This window comes from Bubalus bubalis, chromosome 1 (genome assembly GCF_019923935.1).
Source record: "Bubalus bubalis isolate 160015118507 breed Murrah chromosome 1, NDDB_SH_1, whole genome shotgun sequence".
Lineage (NCBI taxonomy): Eukaryota > Metazoa > Chordata > Mammalia > Artiodactyla > Bovidae > Bubalus > Bubalus bubalis.
The window spans coordinates 172,168,439-172,180,967 of record NC_059157.1 but is presented as its reverse complement, the minus strand read 5'-3'; the positions used below and the strand labels follow the sequence as shown (position 1 = coordinate 172,180,967).

Sequence of the window (12,529 nt, the reverse complement as noted above, 5' to 3'; positions counted from 1 at the left end):
GGCCTTTGATAGCAACTCTGGAGTTTCATTAACATGAAAGGGAAATTAACTTCTATATTTTTCCAACCAGTGTTAATGGGTTTCTGACACTTGCAGCTGATCCTAATCCTAGTGTACATTTCCTTTACAAACCTGCCCACTGTGCAGAGGGATTCTCATCTCCTCTCTGATGGCCTGTCTAGTTTCTGACTTTGCTCTGTCCTGTCCTCAGGGGCTCTGACCTTCCTGATCATTCTCTGTTTCTTAAGCATCTGCTTTTGAGTCCTGGTCTATAAAATGTAAGTGCACTCTCTCATCCCACTCCAGACTCCTCTCACTGTCCTTCTGGTTACATTGTAGGAAGCCTGGACTAGGGCCCAGCAGAGGAAAGGAAGAGGCTGCACAAAGCAGAAATGACCTGGGGGTGATAACTTTTAGGGGGCAGCTCACTGGGCAGTCCAATCTGTCCAAACAGGATCCCTCCCTGCCCTTCTTGACCTTCCCCACAGCTTCAGTTTACTTTGGGCCTACTTAGATCCATTTGGGTTTAAAATATACACTTAAAAATAGCCAGTGTGGAGGAGTTGTGGGACTATTTTCCACTTGCAGTTTACTATCAATTTGTTTAATCCAATTTATTTCATTATTCATTGTTTCATTAAATATTTACTAAGAGCCTATTCTATACCCTACGTGAGAGACACAGATAAACAGATAGATAGATACAAATAACTTATTATCTGATAGTTCTGGAGGTCAAAGTCCCAGATGGGTATCACTGGACTAGAAGCGAGGTGTCAGGACAGCTGAGTTCTTTTATGTGGGTTTGAGAGAATTCATTTCCACTTCTTTTGAGCCCCTAGAAACTGCCCACATTCCTTGGCTCTTTTGCCATCTTTAAAGCCAGCAACAGCCAGTTGAGTGCTTCTCATTACATCTCTCTGACCTTTCTTTTCATCACTCATCTCTAGCACAGCAGCGAAAGTTTCCCTACTTCAAGTTCTCAGACTTAGATTGGCCCCACCCAGGGAATCAAGGATAGCAGTCCCATCTCAAGGTTTATAACTTTAATCACATCTACAAAGTCTCTTATGCCATGTAAGTACCATATTCATAGGTTTCCAGGACTGGGGCATAGATATCTTTGGGGGCCTTAAATTTGCAAGCCCCAAAGCCACTGCCCACAGCAAGATTTCTTAAAAATCTCTTTTCAGGGACTTTCCTGGCAGTTCAGTGGTTAGGATTCCATGCTTCTACTGCAGAGAACATGGGTTCAATCCCTGGTAGGGGAAGATACCGCAAGTCATACAGCACGACCAAAAAGAAAAAAAAAAAAAAATCTAAAAAAAAATCCCTTTTCCTCCCCAACCACTTCTTCCCAAAGCTCCAACTGCTTTGCACCTCTGTTCTCCATTTTCCCCAGAAAAACTCCCAGGCCCAGCCCCTGAACGGCCTCCTTTATCCTGGCGCCCCCTTTCTCTTGGGAGTGGGGAGACAAAACGTCGCAAAAGGAAACCTCGCTAGAGCGCAGGTGAGTCCTCTCACCTTGGTTTCTGCTTATTGCTGTGGGCTGTAACCACCATTTATAACCTCGGTTTCTTTGAAAAACCGAGTTAGGGGCTCCGGTGCGGTCCACAGCTGACGTCGCGTGGGCGGGAAATAGGCCGAGGCATATACTCTTTGGAGACCTCTGCTCCTCGCTCCCAATGACCCATTGATAACCAGGGACACGGGTCCCTAGCTCTGTCCCCTCCTAGACCTCGTCCCTTGCAGCCCCATCAGCTGCCAGGACCCAGATCCGCAGCAAGGGCACCTGGAGTTCTCCCGGTCCCAGGCAGAGCCCCCGCGAACCCTGGAACGCTATTTCCTGCTGCTCCTCTTTCCCTCCTCCTGCTGTTCCTCCTCTCCTCCTGGCGCTCTGCCCACCGCGGGTCACCGACTTCCTCCGGCCTCCGCCCCTAGCCGCTACCGCCCCCTGGCAGCCGTCTCCAAGGTGCACACCGGACGCGGGAAGCCACCCGGCGGCGGTGGAGGAGGCAAGGACCCGGCTCATGAGTGAGTGCGGGGCGCTGGCCAGGTGCCAGGAGCGCGTGCGGGGTGAGGGCGAGGTTGCACCGGCACTCCGAACCGTGATTGGGTGCTCCGGACACGCTGGGACCTGGGCTCGGTGGAGGTCTTGCTTGGTTTGCGCCTCCCCCGCCCCAGGGACATAGGCCTCCCCACCCAAACATCCCCAGGGTAGGGATTTCCGGCATCGGTGGGTAGTGGGAATTCTTTCCGGGATCTTTCGAAACTGTTGTGTGCATCAGCGGTTTTGAAAAAGGCAGCAAAAGGCAGCCCCTCCAGGCCTCCCAGGTAGTTGCCCCTCTGGGAGCCAGCCGCTGTTGGAGCTGGGCGGGCAGGGCGCTCAGAACTCAGGGCAGGGGCTCTTCTCCCCTCACCGCTTCTCCAGACGGCAGGACCCTCAGGCCCCTACTCTCACCTGCTCACCCCCCATCCCCACCTTCCATTTCCAGGAGAATCACAACCAGACAAGATGAGAAAATCTAGCATCCGTGGAGTATCCACTCCGGAAACCTCCAATAAATATTCATTAATTTACCAGCCAATCACCTAGGTAATTGCTAAGCTGGGCCACACACTTATAGAAATGACAGAAGGAAATACTCATACTGAAATAGTAAGTGAAAAACTCAAGATTTAAGAGGGTCTAAGTAGAATATTTATCGAATATATGTGTATATACCCAGAAGAGGCTCATGAGAAATACTTGATATTGTGAACAGTAGTACTGTATAGTGGGGTTCTCATGGTAAGTATACTGGAGTGGTTTGCCATTCCCTCCCCTAGTTATAAGCTTGAATCAAGATTGTCTAGAGAAATAAAAACAACCTCAGGTATGAGATGAAACCACTCCAATAGCAAAAGAGAAACTAAAGAGCCTCTTGATGAGGGTGAAAGAGTAGAGTGAAAAAAATCAACTTAAATTTTGATATTAAAAAAACTAAGATCATGGCACCCAGTCTCATCACTTCAAGGCAAATAAAAGGGGAAAAGGTGGAAGCAGAGACAGATTTCCTCCTCTTAGGCTTTGAAATCACTGCAGATGGTGACCACAGCCATGAAATTAGAAGATGATTGCTTCTTGGCAGGAAAGCTATGACAAACCTAGACAGTGGGTTAAAAAGCAGACATTACTTGGCCGACAAAATCCAAACAGACAAGGCTAGTCATGTACAGATGTGAGAGTCTGACCATAAAGAAGGCTGAATGCCGAAGAATTGATGCTTTCAAACTGTGGTGCTGGAGAAGACTTTTGAGAGTCCCGTGCACATCAAGCAGATCAAACCAGTCAAACTTAAAGGAAATCAATTCTGAATACTTATTAGAAAGACTGATGCTGAAGCTGAAGCTCCAATACTTTGGCCACCTGATGCAAAGAGTGGACTCATTAGAAAAGACCCTGATGCTGGGAAAGATTGAAGACAGAAGGAGAAGAGTGTGACAGAGGATGAGATGGTTGGATGGCATTATTGATTAAATGGACATGAACTTGGGCAAACTCTGGAAATGGTAAGGGCTAGGCAAGCCTGGCATGCTGCAGTCCACGGGGTGACAAAGAGTCAGACATGAATTGGCGACTGAACAAACAATATTGGGTAGTACCATCTTAGTCAGCTTGAAGTGAAGTCGCTCAGTCATGTCCAACTCTTTGCTAGCCCATGGACTGTAGCCTACCAGGCTCCTCTGTGTATGGGATTTTCCAGGCAATAGTACTGGAGTGGATTGCCATTTCCATAATAGAATACCAATGACAACAGAAATGTTTTTCACAGTTCTAGAGGCTGGGAAATCCAAGATGAAAATACTAGTAAGATAGATTTCATTTTGAAGCCTGTTCTCTTGGTTTGTAAGGGAAAGAAAGTATTAGTCGCTCAATTGTTCTGACTCTTTGTGACTCCATGGCCACAGGGCTCCTTTGTCCATGGAATTCTCCAGGCAAGAATACTGGAGTGAATAGCCATTTCCTTCTCCTGGGGATCTTCCCAACTGAGGGATTGAACCCAGGTCTTCTGCACTGCAGGCAGATTCTTAACCATCTGAGCCACCAGGACTTGGTTTGTAGGTAATGGCCGATTCAACAGCTTGGGTGTGGATGGGTTGGAGGTGAGCTCTGGTATCTCTTCTTAATCCCATCATTAGGGCCCCACCCTCATGACCTTATCTAACTGTAATCACCTTCCAAAGGACCCATATCATCACAGTGGGGATTCAGCATTTGAATTTGAAGGGGAGGGGAGGTGAAAACATTCAATTCATAACAGTTTCTAACAAATGGTACCTTAGAGTGTTTACAAATTGGGGCTGTGGATCTAGATTGTCTAAATTTGAATCCCAACTACATCACTTACCAGTGTCTGCCCTTAGGCAAATCACATAAACTCAGTATGCCTCAGGTTCCCTCCTTAGCATCTGCTATGTGTCAGGTTCTGTTCTCAGAAGGCAATGGCACCCCACTCCAGTACTCTTGCCTAGAAAATCCCATGGACGGAGGAGCCTGGTAGGCTGCAGTCCATGGGGTCACTGAGGGTCGGACACGACTGAGCGACTTCACTTTCACTTTTCACTTTCATGCATTGGAGAAGGAAATGGCAACCCACTCCAGTGTTCTTGCCTGGAGAATCCCAGGGACGGGGGAGCCTGGTGGGCTGCTGTCTCTGGGGTGGCACAGAATCGGACACGACTGAAGCGACTTAGTAGTAGTAGTAGTAACTCATTATTCCCCATAACACTTCTTTGTCACCATCATCTCCATCTTACTGATGAAAAAATCTTTACAATTGTTATCTCATATAATCCTCACAAATGTCAAACAGTTAATATTCCCAACATGTTTACAGATGAAGAAAATGAGGTTCAAGGAAGACAAGTTGATTACCCACGATCACCCTGCTGGTAATGGACAGAAACAGGATTCAAACCTGTTCCTGTGAACTGGGCCACCGCCTCCCCACCCACACAGTCTCCCATGGTGCTATACAGTGTTTGCCAATTGCCTGATGATAAGCAGCACTCGAGATGCTTTCCAAAAATGGTCTTAGCATGGATAGACCTAGAGACTGTCATCCAGAGTGAAGTAGGTCAGAATACCATGTATTTATGCGTGGGGAATTTGAAAAAATTGTTATAAACCTTCTTATTTACAAAGCAGAAGTAGAGAACAAATGTGTACATACCAAGGGGGAAAGGGAGGTGGGATGAATTGGGAGACTGGGATTGACATATATACACTGCGTGCATGCTAAGTCACTTCAGTCGTGTCTGACTCTTGCAACCCCATGGACTATACCCTGCCAGGTTCCTCTGTCCATGGGATTCTCCAGGCAAGAATACTGGAATGGGTAGCCATGCCCTCCTCCAGGGGAATTTCCCAACCCAGGGACCGAACCCAAGTCTCCTGCGGCTCATGCATTGCAGGCAGATACTTTACTGCTGAATCACTGGGGGAGCCCGACACATGTTGGGGTCCTTTAATGGACAAGAACCTGGTGGTCCGGAGTCAACTGATAAGAAAATAAAGGAGAGAAAAAGAGGCTGATATTTGTTGGTTTACGCAGGAAGCCAACAAAGCCCCTGCACCGGGCTTGCTCTGTTCACAAAGGCCTCAGGCGCCCTCTCGATGGGGTGAAGGCGCAGAGCGCTTTCTCAAGAGGGTCTTTGAAGCCCAGGCAGCAAAGTCAACACAGAGAACCTCTGCGCTCCAAAGAAATAGCCTAAGAGAGTTGTAAATAATCACTTTTACCATATGTTTCATAAAAAGGAAGAGGGTACTTATCACCGTATAGAAAAACTAATAAAGGAAATGCCTGGATTCCTCAGCCCCCCCGGGAGAGGCTTCCTCTCCTCTTAATTCCTGGATATTCAGGAATTAATAAGGAACAGAGGATTCCTGACAGATCCAAAACAGCACACAGGAAGCCTCCTGTTTAAATGCTTCCTGACAGACATATATACACTGCTATGTATAAAATAAAATAACTAACGAGAACCTACTGTATAGCACAGGGAACTCAGTGCCTGGTGGTAACCTAAACAGGAAGGAAATCCAAAAAAGAGGGGATATATATATATAGCTGATTCAAAGTGATTCACTGATTCACTTTGCTGTACAGTAGAAACTAACACAACATTGTAAAACAACTATATGCCAATAAATTTTTTTAATGGTCTTGGGAATCAGTACGCTCAGTTCTGTTTTCAGTCAGAGCAAATCCCTTCTCTCCCTTCCTGGGCCTCATTTTTGTTCCATATAAAAGAAGAAGTTAGACCAGCCCCAAGATGAAAAGTAGGTTTTGGGTAGCTGCCAAGTCTGGTTGCTCTGCAGGAGCTGCTGGGGCAGAGCTATGAGCAGAATGCTGGAGCTACAACTGGGTGCTGGCCATGGGTCAGGTGAGTGGTAGGGTGAAGAGCCATTTTGGTTTGCCCAGTATTTTCCTAGTTTTAGCACTTAAAGTCCTGAGACAGTGGGTCATCCCAGTGATAGCTTACATGGATTAGATAATCTATAAAGTACCAATCAGAGCTATTAAGAATATGATTTTTCCTTACCCAAGTACCTGAGTCTCTACATTCTACTGGGTTTACTCTCCCTTTTTAGAATGTTTTTCACTTGTGATGGGCTAATTTCTAGCAATAGGATACCAATGCAAGTGTGACCTAAATTGAAAATGTGGACTACCCCCAGTAGTTCGTATGGCTTCTAACAGATGACACTAGCTTTCCCTTGAAAATTTAAAATATCCCCAAGTGCCCTGTAAGTGTGCAGTGCCTCCACGCATCTCAGTACATTTTGGGATCTGTGACTCTGAGACATGAAGCATTTCTAGAGACAAAAAGGGATGTTAAGTAATGTCAAAAGAGTACATCTCCTAGGAAAATTTATCAGTTCTAAATTTGTAAGTACCTAGTATTAATACCATAGTGCCAAAATATATAAAACAAAAATTTGTGCTACAAATTAATAAGAGATAGAGAAGGTGTGGAGAAAAGGGAACCCTCCTACACTGTCGGTGGGAATGTAAACTGGTGCAGCCACTATGGAGAACAGCATAGAGGTTTCCTTAAAAGACTAAAAATTCCGTATGATCCAGCAATCCCACTGACAAAAATTAGAACTGACTCTTGCAGCCAGCAGAGTAAAAATAACATCAATAATAATAAAAATGTTTCCTTATCACTACATGCCAGGCACTGTGTAGTGCTTTATAAACTCATCTCATTTAACCTTTATGACAACCATAATCCATTTTACAGATTGGGAAATGGAGGCTTGAAGAGTTTATAATTTCTCTAAGGCCACACAGTAAATCAAGTAGTGGAGATAAGACTAAAATCCAAGTTTGTTACCTTCCAAAGCCCACATTCTTAACCACTATAATTACTGTGTGGCAGGAATTATGTCTAGAAAAAAATTATGCCACTTTTAAATCAATATGAATGTGGAAGTATTTAAAGCCCACTATTAATGTTAATTGTGTTCCTTTATAATTGAATTCAATGAACTTCCCCCATTTTAAACACTCTAAAAGAAAGAATCCATTTCCATGAGTATCGTCCTTGCAAATTGAAATTTTCTGCTCTGATTCTCTACTCTCATTTTAAGATTAGTGAAGTACTTTATGATTTTCAGACAAGGTGTGCAGCAATATTTGCTCATTTTTAGTGGGAAAGTGTGATCTCCTCCTTAAAAAGATATCTGTGTGCTGGGTTTCAGGGCAAGTTACAGTTTTCAGAATCCAAGTGGAATCTAACGCTATGAAACAATGCCAAGAGAAAAGCAAGGAAAACGAAAAACTAAAGGAGCACCCCAGTCCATTGTTTCCACTCTTCAAAAGTTCCTGAAAACATACGAGAAGCGTTGTGTACAGACTCAGACGTCTGTGTGTCCAGCCATCAAAAGGGACTTGAAAGCCAGCATCAACCATGAACGGATTCTCAGGAAGGTGTGTGTATCCTCTCAAGAAACCAAGGAACATGGGTCCTCAATCCCTTCAAGCCCAGAATTGGTGGGGTTGCCCGCTCTGCGTTCCTGCCTGCATGCCGTCCAGAGCCTGACTCTGGCACCAGTCTGCTCGGCACTCTTCCTACCTTCCCACTCCTCTCTCCCAGTCTGCCCATCCCTGTCTTTCATCCTTCGAGCAGCTCTGCCTGTTCTCACCCCGCTTCACCTCTGGAACGGCCAGCCTGCCCTTCCTCCCACCCTATGTCTGGAGAGTCCAGCTCAAAAACATCCCTTTTGTCATCATTGCAGAACCTCCCTCGCCAGCACTCCCGACCCTCCAAAAGAATGTCTCCTTGTCTTGACATCTGATGCGTCCAAGCCATCAGGCTAGACCTGCAAATACCCACACCCCTCCCATCTCACTTGGAGTAAGACAGCATATCATTTGGATTTCAGGGGAAAAAAACCTGATGTCACATCTTTTCTGAGATTAAATCTACTGGTTGAATGTCAGAGGGGAGGAAGAGAGGCCAGCGTTAAGTGGTCAGCTCAGGAAGGGGCGCCTGAGAGACCACAAGGGGGAGCCTGGCAGCCAAAGACGGACTGTCCAGCTTCACAACTTCTCTATCACCAGCCCAGAAAGACAGTCTGTGTTTTAATAACCACATACCTACTGATTTCATAAAATGCTGAGTGTTAAGCAAGACAACAAATTAAACAAAATAATTAGATAGAGATGGGTACTTTAAATATCATTACTTAAGACTTTGACACAAATCCATTCCACCCATATTTTTCCTGAATGTTTCTGGGGTTGGGAGGGTGATTACATTGCACCCTCCACAGAGAAACCCTCCCACAGTTCCTATCTAAATCTCTTTCTCTTTCTGAACTCCCATTCTCAGGGCAGCTGCCCGCACCCACTATGTTCCTTCAGGCTTTCACTCTCCACTTCTCCTCTTCCCGACCTGCGCTCCTGCGCATGCTCAGTCGCTTCAGTCGTGTTCGACTCTGCAATTCCATGGACTGTAGCCCCACCAGGCTGCTCTATCCATGGGATTCTCCAGGCAGGAATACTGGAATGGGTTACCATGCCCTCCTCTGGGGGATCTTCCTGACCCAGGGATCAAACCCAAGTCTCCTGTGTCTCCTGCATTGGCCTAATTCATTTTTTCCTGTTGTAGTTATTATAATTAGGCTGCACTACTTAATCATAGGGTTAATCATAAACTTTATTCAAATTTATAACCATGTCAGCAGTATTTTCCAAATATTTTTAATTATAATCACCATCAGAAATATAATTAACATTATGACCCAGTATATAAGCACTGGAATCTGTATGACCCTAAGAACTGTTTATGTTGGGTTGCTTTGGTTGGGTCTCCATTTTGATTTTGAACGTCAGTAAAATAAAAGTGTCATGAGACAGTTATTCTTTACTGCATAGTATATACTCAGATAATTTCCCTTCTTTTCTGTTTCATTAAAGAAATAAAGAAAAAGCTGGTAACAACCCACTAAATTGATTTCCTGACCCAGTTATGGACAGTTGCCTGCTGGAAAAATCTCTGCCTTGTGGGACTTTTCATGAAGCTTGGCAGGAACTCCCTAAGTTTGTGTTGAACCCCAATGCACACTTGATCCAAAGTTAATAAGTAATGTCTTTCTAATGTTGTCTAATGATGATATTCTTTCTCTACATATTTGGACACATGAACCTCCGTTTATGATGCCCACCTGTAGTTTTTTTTTAACATTCTAGTTTGTACTGGTAAGACCTGATGACTCCCCGCCAGGCATCCTACCAATTTCCTTGGAACCTTTGCTCATGACTGTTCAGGATGAGTGTTACATGCTGGGGAGAGAGATCTGTATCTGGGGCTTTCAACTGAGCAACCCAGAGATCGCCAGACTTGTGAGTCATGCATTTTAAAAATTGCTCTCCATTTAACCTTAAAATTGAATGTAAGCATATTATCATGTGTTCCAGCTATAGTTTATTTGGTTGTTGACTGATATGCTCCAAACTATTCTTTTTTAAAAGTATTTTTAGTGAAATATTTCAGACATATAAAAGTGCAAAAAATAATAGAACTGACATCTATGTACTCACCGTTGCATAATATACTTTTTAAGGAACGGATATTGAAGATATTTACAAATACAAGAGCTAAAGTGCCATCTTTCTTCTTCTCCCCCATCTACTTCCCGGAGGTACCACTAGCCTGGAGTTGATGTGTATCAACCCCGTTCATGTTTTTATGCTTTTATTACATATGCATGCATATTTTTACTTACCTACGTGAATTGTACTTTGTGTGTGATTTTATGACTTCTTTTATTCACATTATGTTGTCAAGATTTCTCCATGTTTATTAATTTTGACTGCTATTGTATAACACATAGTCTTCAGTCTTGAATGATGGTTTGCTGAAAACACACTTATAGATTAAATATCATTATTTTTTATATTGAACTTCCTTTATAGGGAGTCATAAGTTATATATAGGACTTTACTTCTGGCAAGGGCAAATCAGATAATTCAGGTAAATCCTTTCACTGAGGACAAAAAGATAAGCTAAAATACACAATATGGGAGATAAATAAGCTTGATTTCTACTTCACATCATACCCCAGAATCAATTCCAGATGGATTATATATTATTTAAGGCAAAACAATAAGGTTTCTAGAAGATAGTCTAGAACAACACCAGAATCATGATTCTGGGGTGGAGAAAAACTCAAACAGAACACAAAAAACACTAATTTTTCCAGTTTCTAGCCTTTTTGAAAGTCCCTTATTTATCTGAATGTTTAAACTTATAATCTGTGTCTAATAATTTCAATAATCTGAATTATTTTGGAGTCTGACATTTCTGACTCTTGCTTCTACTGGTTCTTACTTATGAGGGCATTCCTTTGTATGTTTTTGTGATTTCTTTTCTTTTTTTTTTTTTTTACTGTAAGTTCATATTTTGTGGGGACAAAAATAGCTATGGCAATTTCTTGAGCTCTGATTTGCAGATAGCTCTCTCCAGAGAATATTTACAGGTTTTTCTGCCACATGCTCAGAGCTGTTAAATTCTTCTTTTTTTTTTTTTTCCCTTTGGCTTTTTTTTTTTTTTTTTTTTTGGCTGTACGCATGGCATTCGGGATCTTAGTTTCCCAACCAAGGTTGGAACTTGTGTCCCCTGCAATGGAAATGCAGTCTTAACTGCTGTACTGCCAGGGAAGTCCCAAAATTAAGTTCTTAATCTAAGGTTTCTTTGGGGCTTCCCTGGTGGCTCAGATGGTAAAGAATCTGCCTGTGATGCAGGAGACCTGGGTTCAGTCTCTGGGTTGGGAAGATCCCCTGGAGAAGGGAATGATGACCCACTCCAGTATTCTAACCTGGAGAATTCCATGGATAGAGAAGCCTGGCAGGTACAGTTCATGGGATGGAAAGAGTCAGACATTATTGAGTGACTAACACTTTCACTTTCAAGGTTTTTTGAACCATTCTGGTGATGTTAATTCAAGTTGCAAACCTGTGCTAAGGCTAGTTTTGTGAGTTCTCAGGGGATGTATTTTTTTCCATCTCTGTTTGAGATGGGCCATTTTCCCTGGGATCCTTTGGGGAAGGGAAGAGTTGGGTTTATTTCTAGTTCTTTGTTACTCTAAGGACATAGCACTACAATCCACTTTATGTTTTGAGCCACACCTCTATTCAGGATTTCCTGTTGGACTGCTCACCTTGTCCCCTGGACTCTATGATCCATTAAAATCAAAGCTCAAATCTACTGCTTTAATGATGCTGTCAAAAGGGAAAGCTGGCTTCAGGGCCCTGCATACCTCTCTGGGTCATTTTCTTCTCATTCTTTGACCTTTGGATATTCCTCCCTAACCTGCCTGTCAATCAACACATTTTAAAAAGATATGTTTAAAACTCTCAGAACAATGCATAGAGGAAAAGCTTCATAATGTTAGATTTGGCAGTGATTTCTTAGATATACACTAAAAGCACAAGCAACACACACACACACTCATTAAGTGAATCGGACCTCATAAAAATGAAAAACTTCTGTGCTTCAAAGGACACAATCAACCGAGTGAAAAGGGAGAAAATAATTGCAAAGCATATATGTGATAAGGGGTTAATATCCAGAATATATAAAGAACTCATATAACTCAACAACAAAAAATAAGCAACCTGATTTTAAAATGGTCAAGGGCTTGAATAGACATTCTCTGAAGAAGATACACAAATGACCAAGAAGCACCTGAAAAGATTTTCAACACCATCAATCATTCAGTTCAGTTCAGTCGCTCAGTTGTGTCCGACTCTTTGCAACCCCATGAATTGCAGCACGCCAGGCCTCCCTGTCCATCACCAACTCCCAGAATTCACTCAGACTCATGTCCGTCGAGTCAGTGATGCCATCCAGCCATCTCATTCTCTGTCGTCCCCTTCTCCTCCTGCCCCCAATCCCTACCAGCATCAGGGTATTTTCCAGTGAGTCAACTCTTCACATGAGGTGGCCAAAGTACTGGAGTTTCAGCTTCAGC

General features: G+C 43.5%; 1 protein-coding gene across 7 annotated transcripts in view; it reads left to right on the top strand.

Moving 5' to 3' along the window:
- The first annotated feature begins 593 nt into the window (after positions 1–593).
- The window catches only part of LOC102389985, a 59,467-nt gene continuing 47,531 nt past the window's right edge, over positions 594–12,529 (top strand). For 2 of the 7 annotated variants that reach the window (XR_003110813.3, XR_006552635.2), the window contains exons 1-3: positions 601–2,034; positions 7,754–7,982; positions 9,747–9,899. Coding sequence is in view for 4 of the 7 variants with exons in the window: in XM_044946442.2 (XP_044802377.2) it covers positions 7,803–7,982; positions 9,747–9,899 (333 nt within the window). In the remaining 3 variants the exon portion in view is untranslated. Of the gene's footprint in view, positions 2,035–7,753; positions 7,983–9,746; positions 9,900–12,529 lie in introns of all 7 variants that reach the window. The other 5 variants (XR_006552636.2, XM_044946442.2, XM_044946439.2 and 2 more) reach the window with 5 other exon arrangements.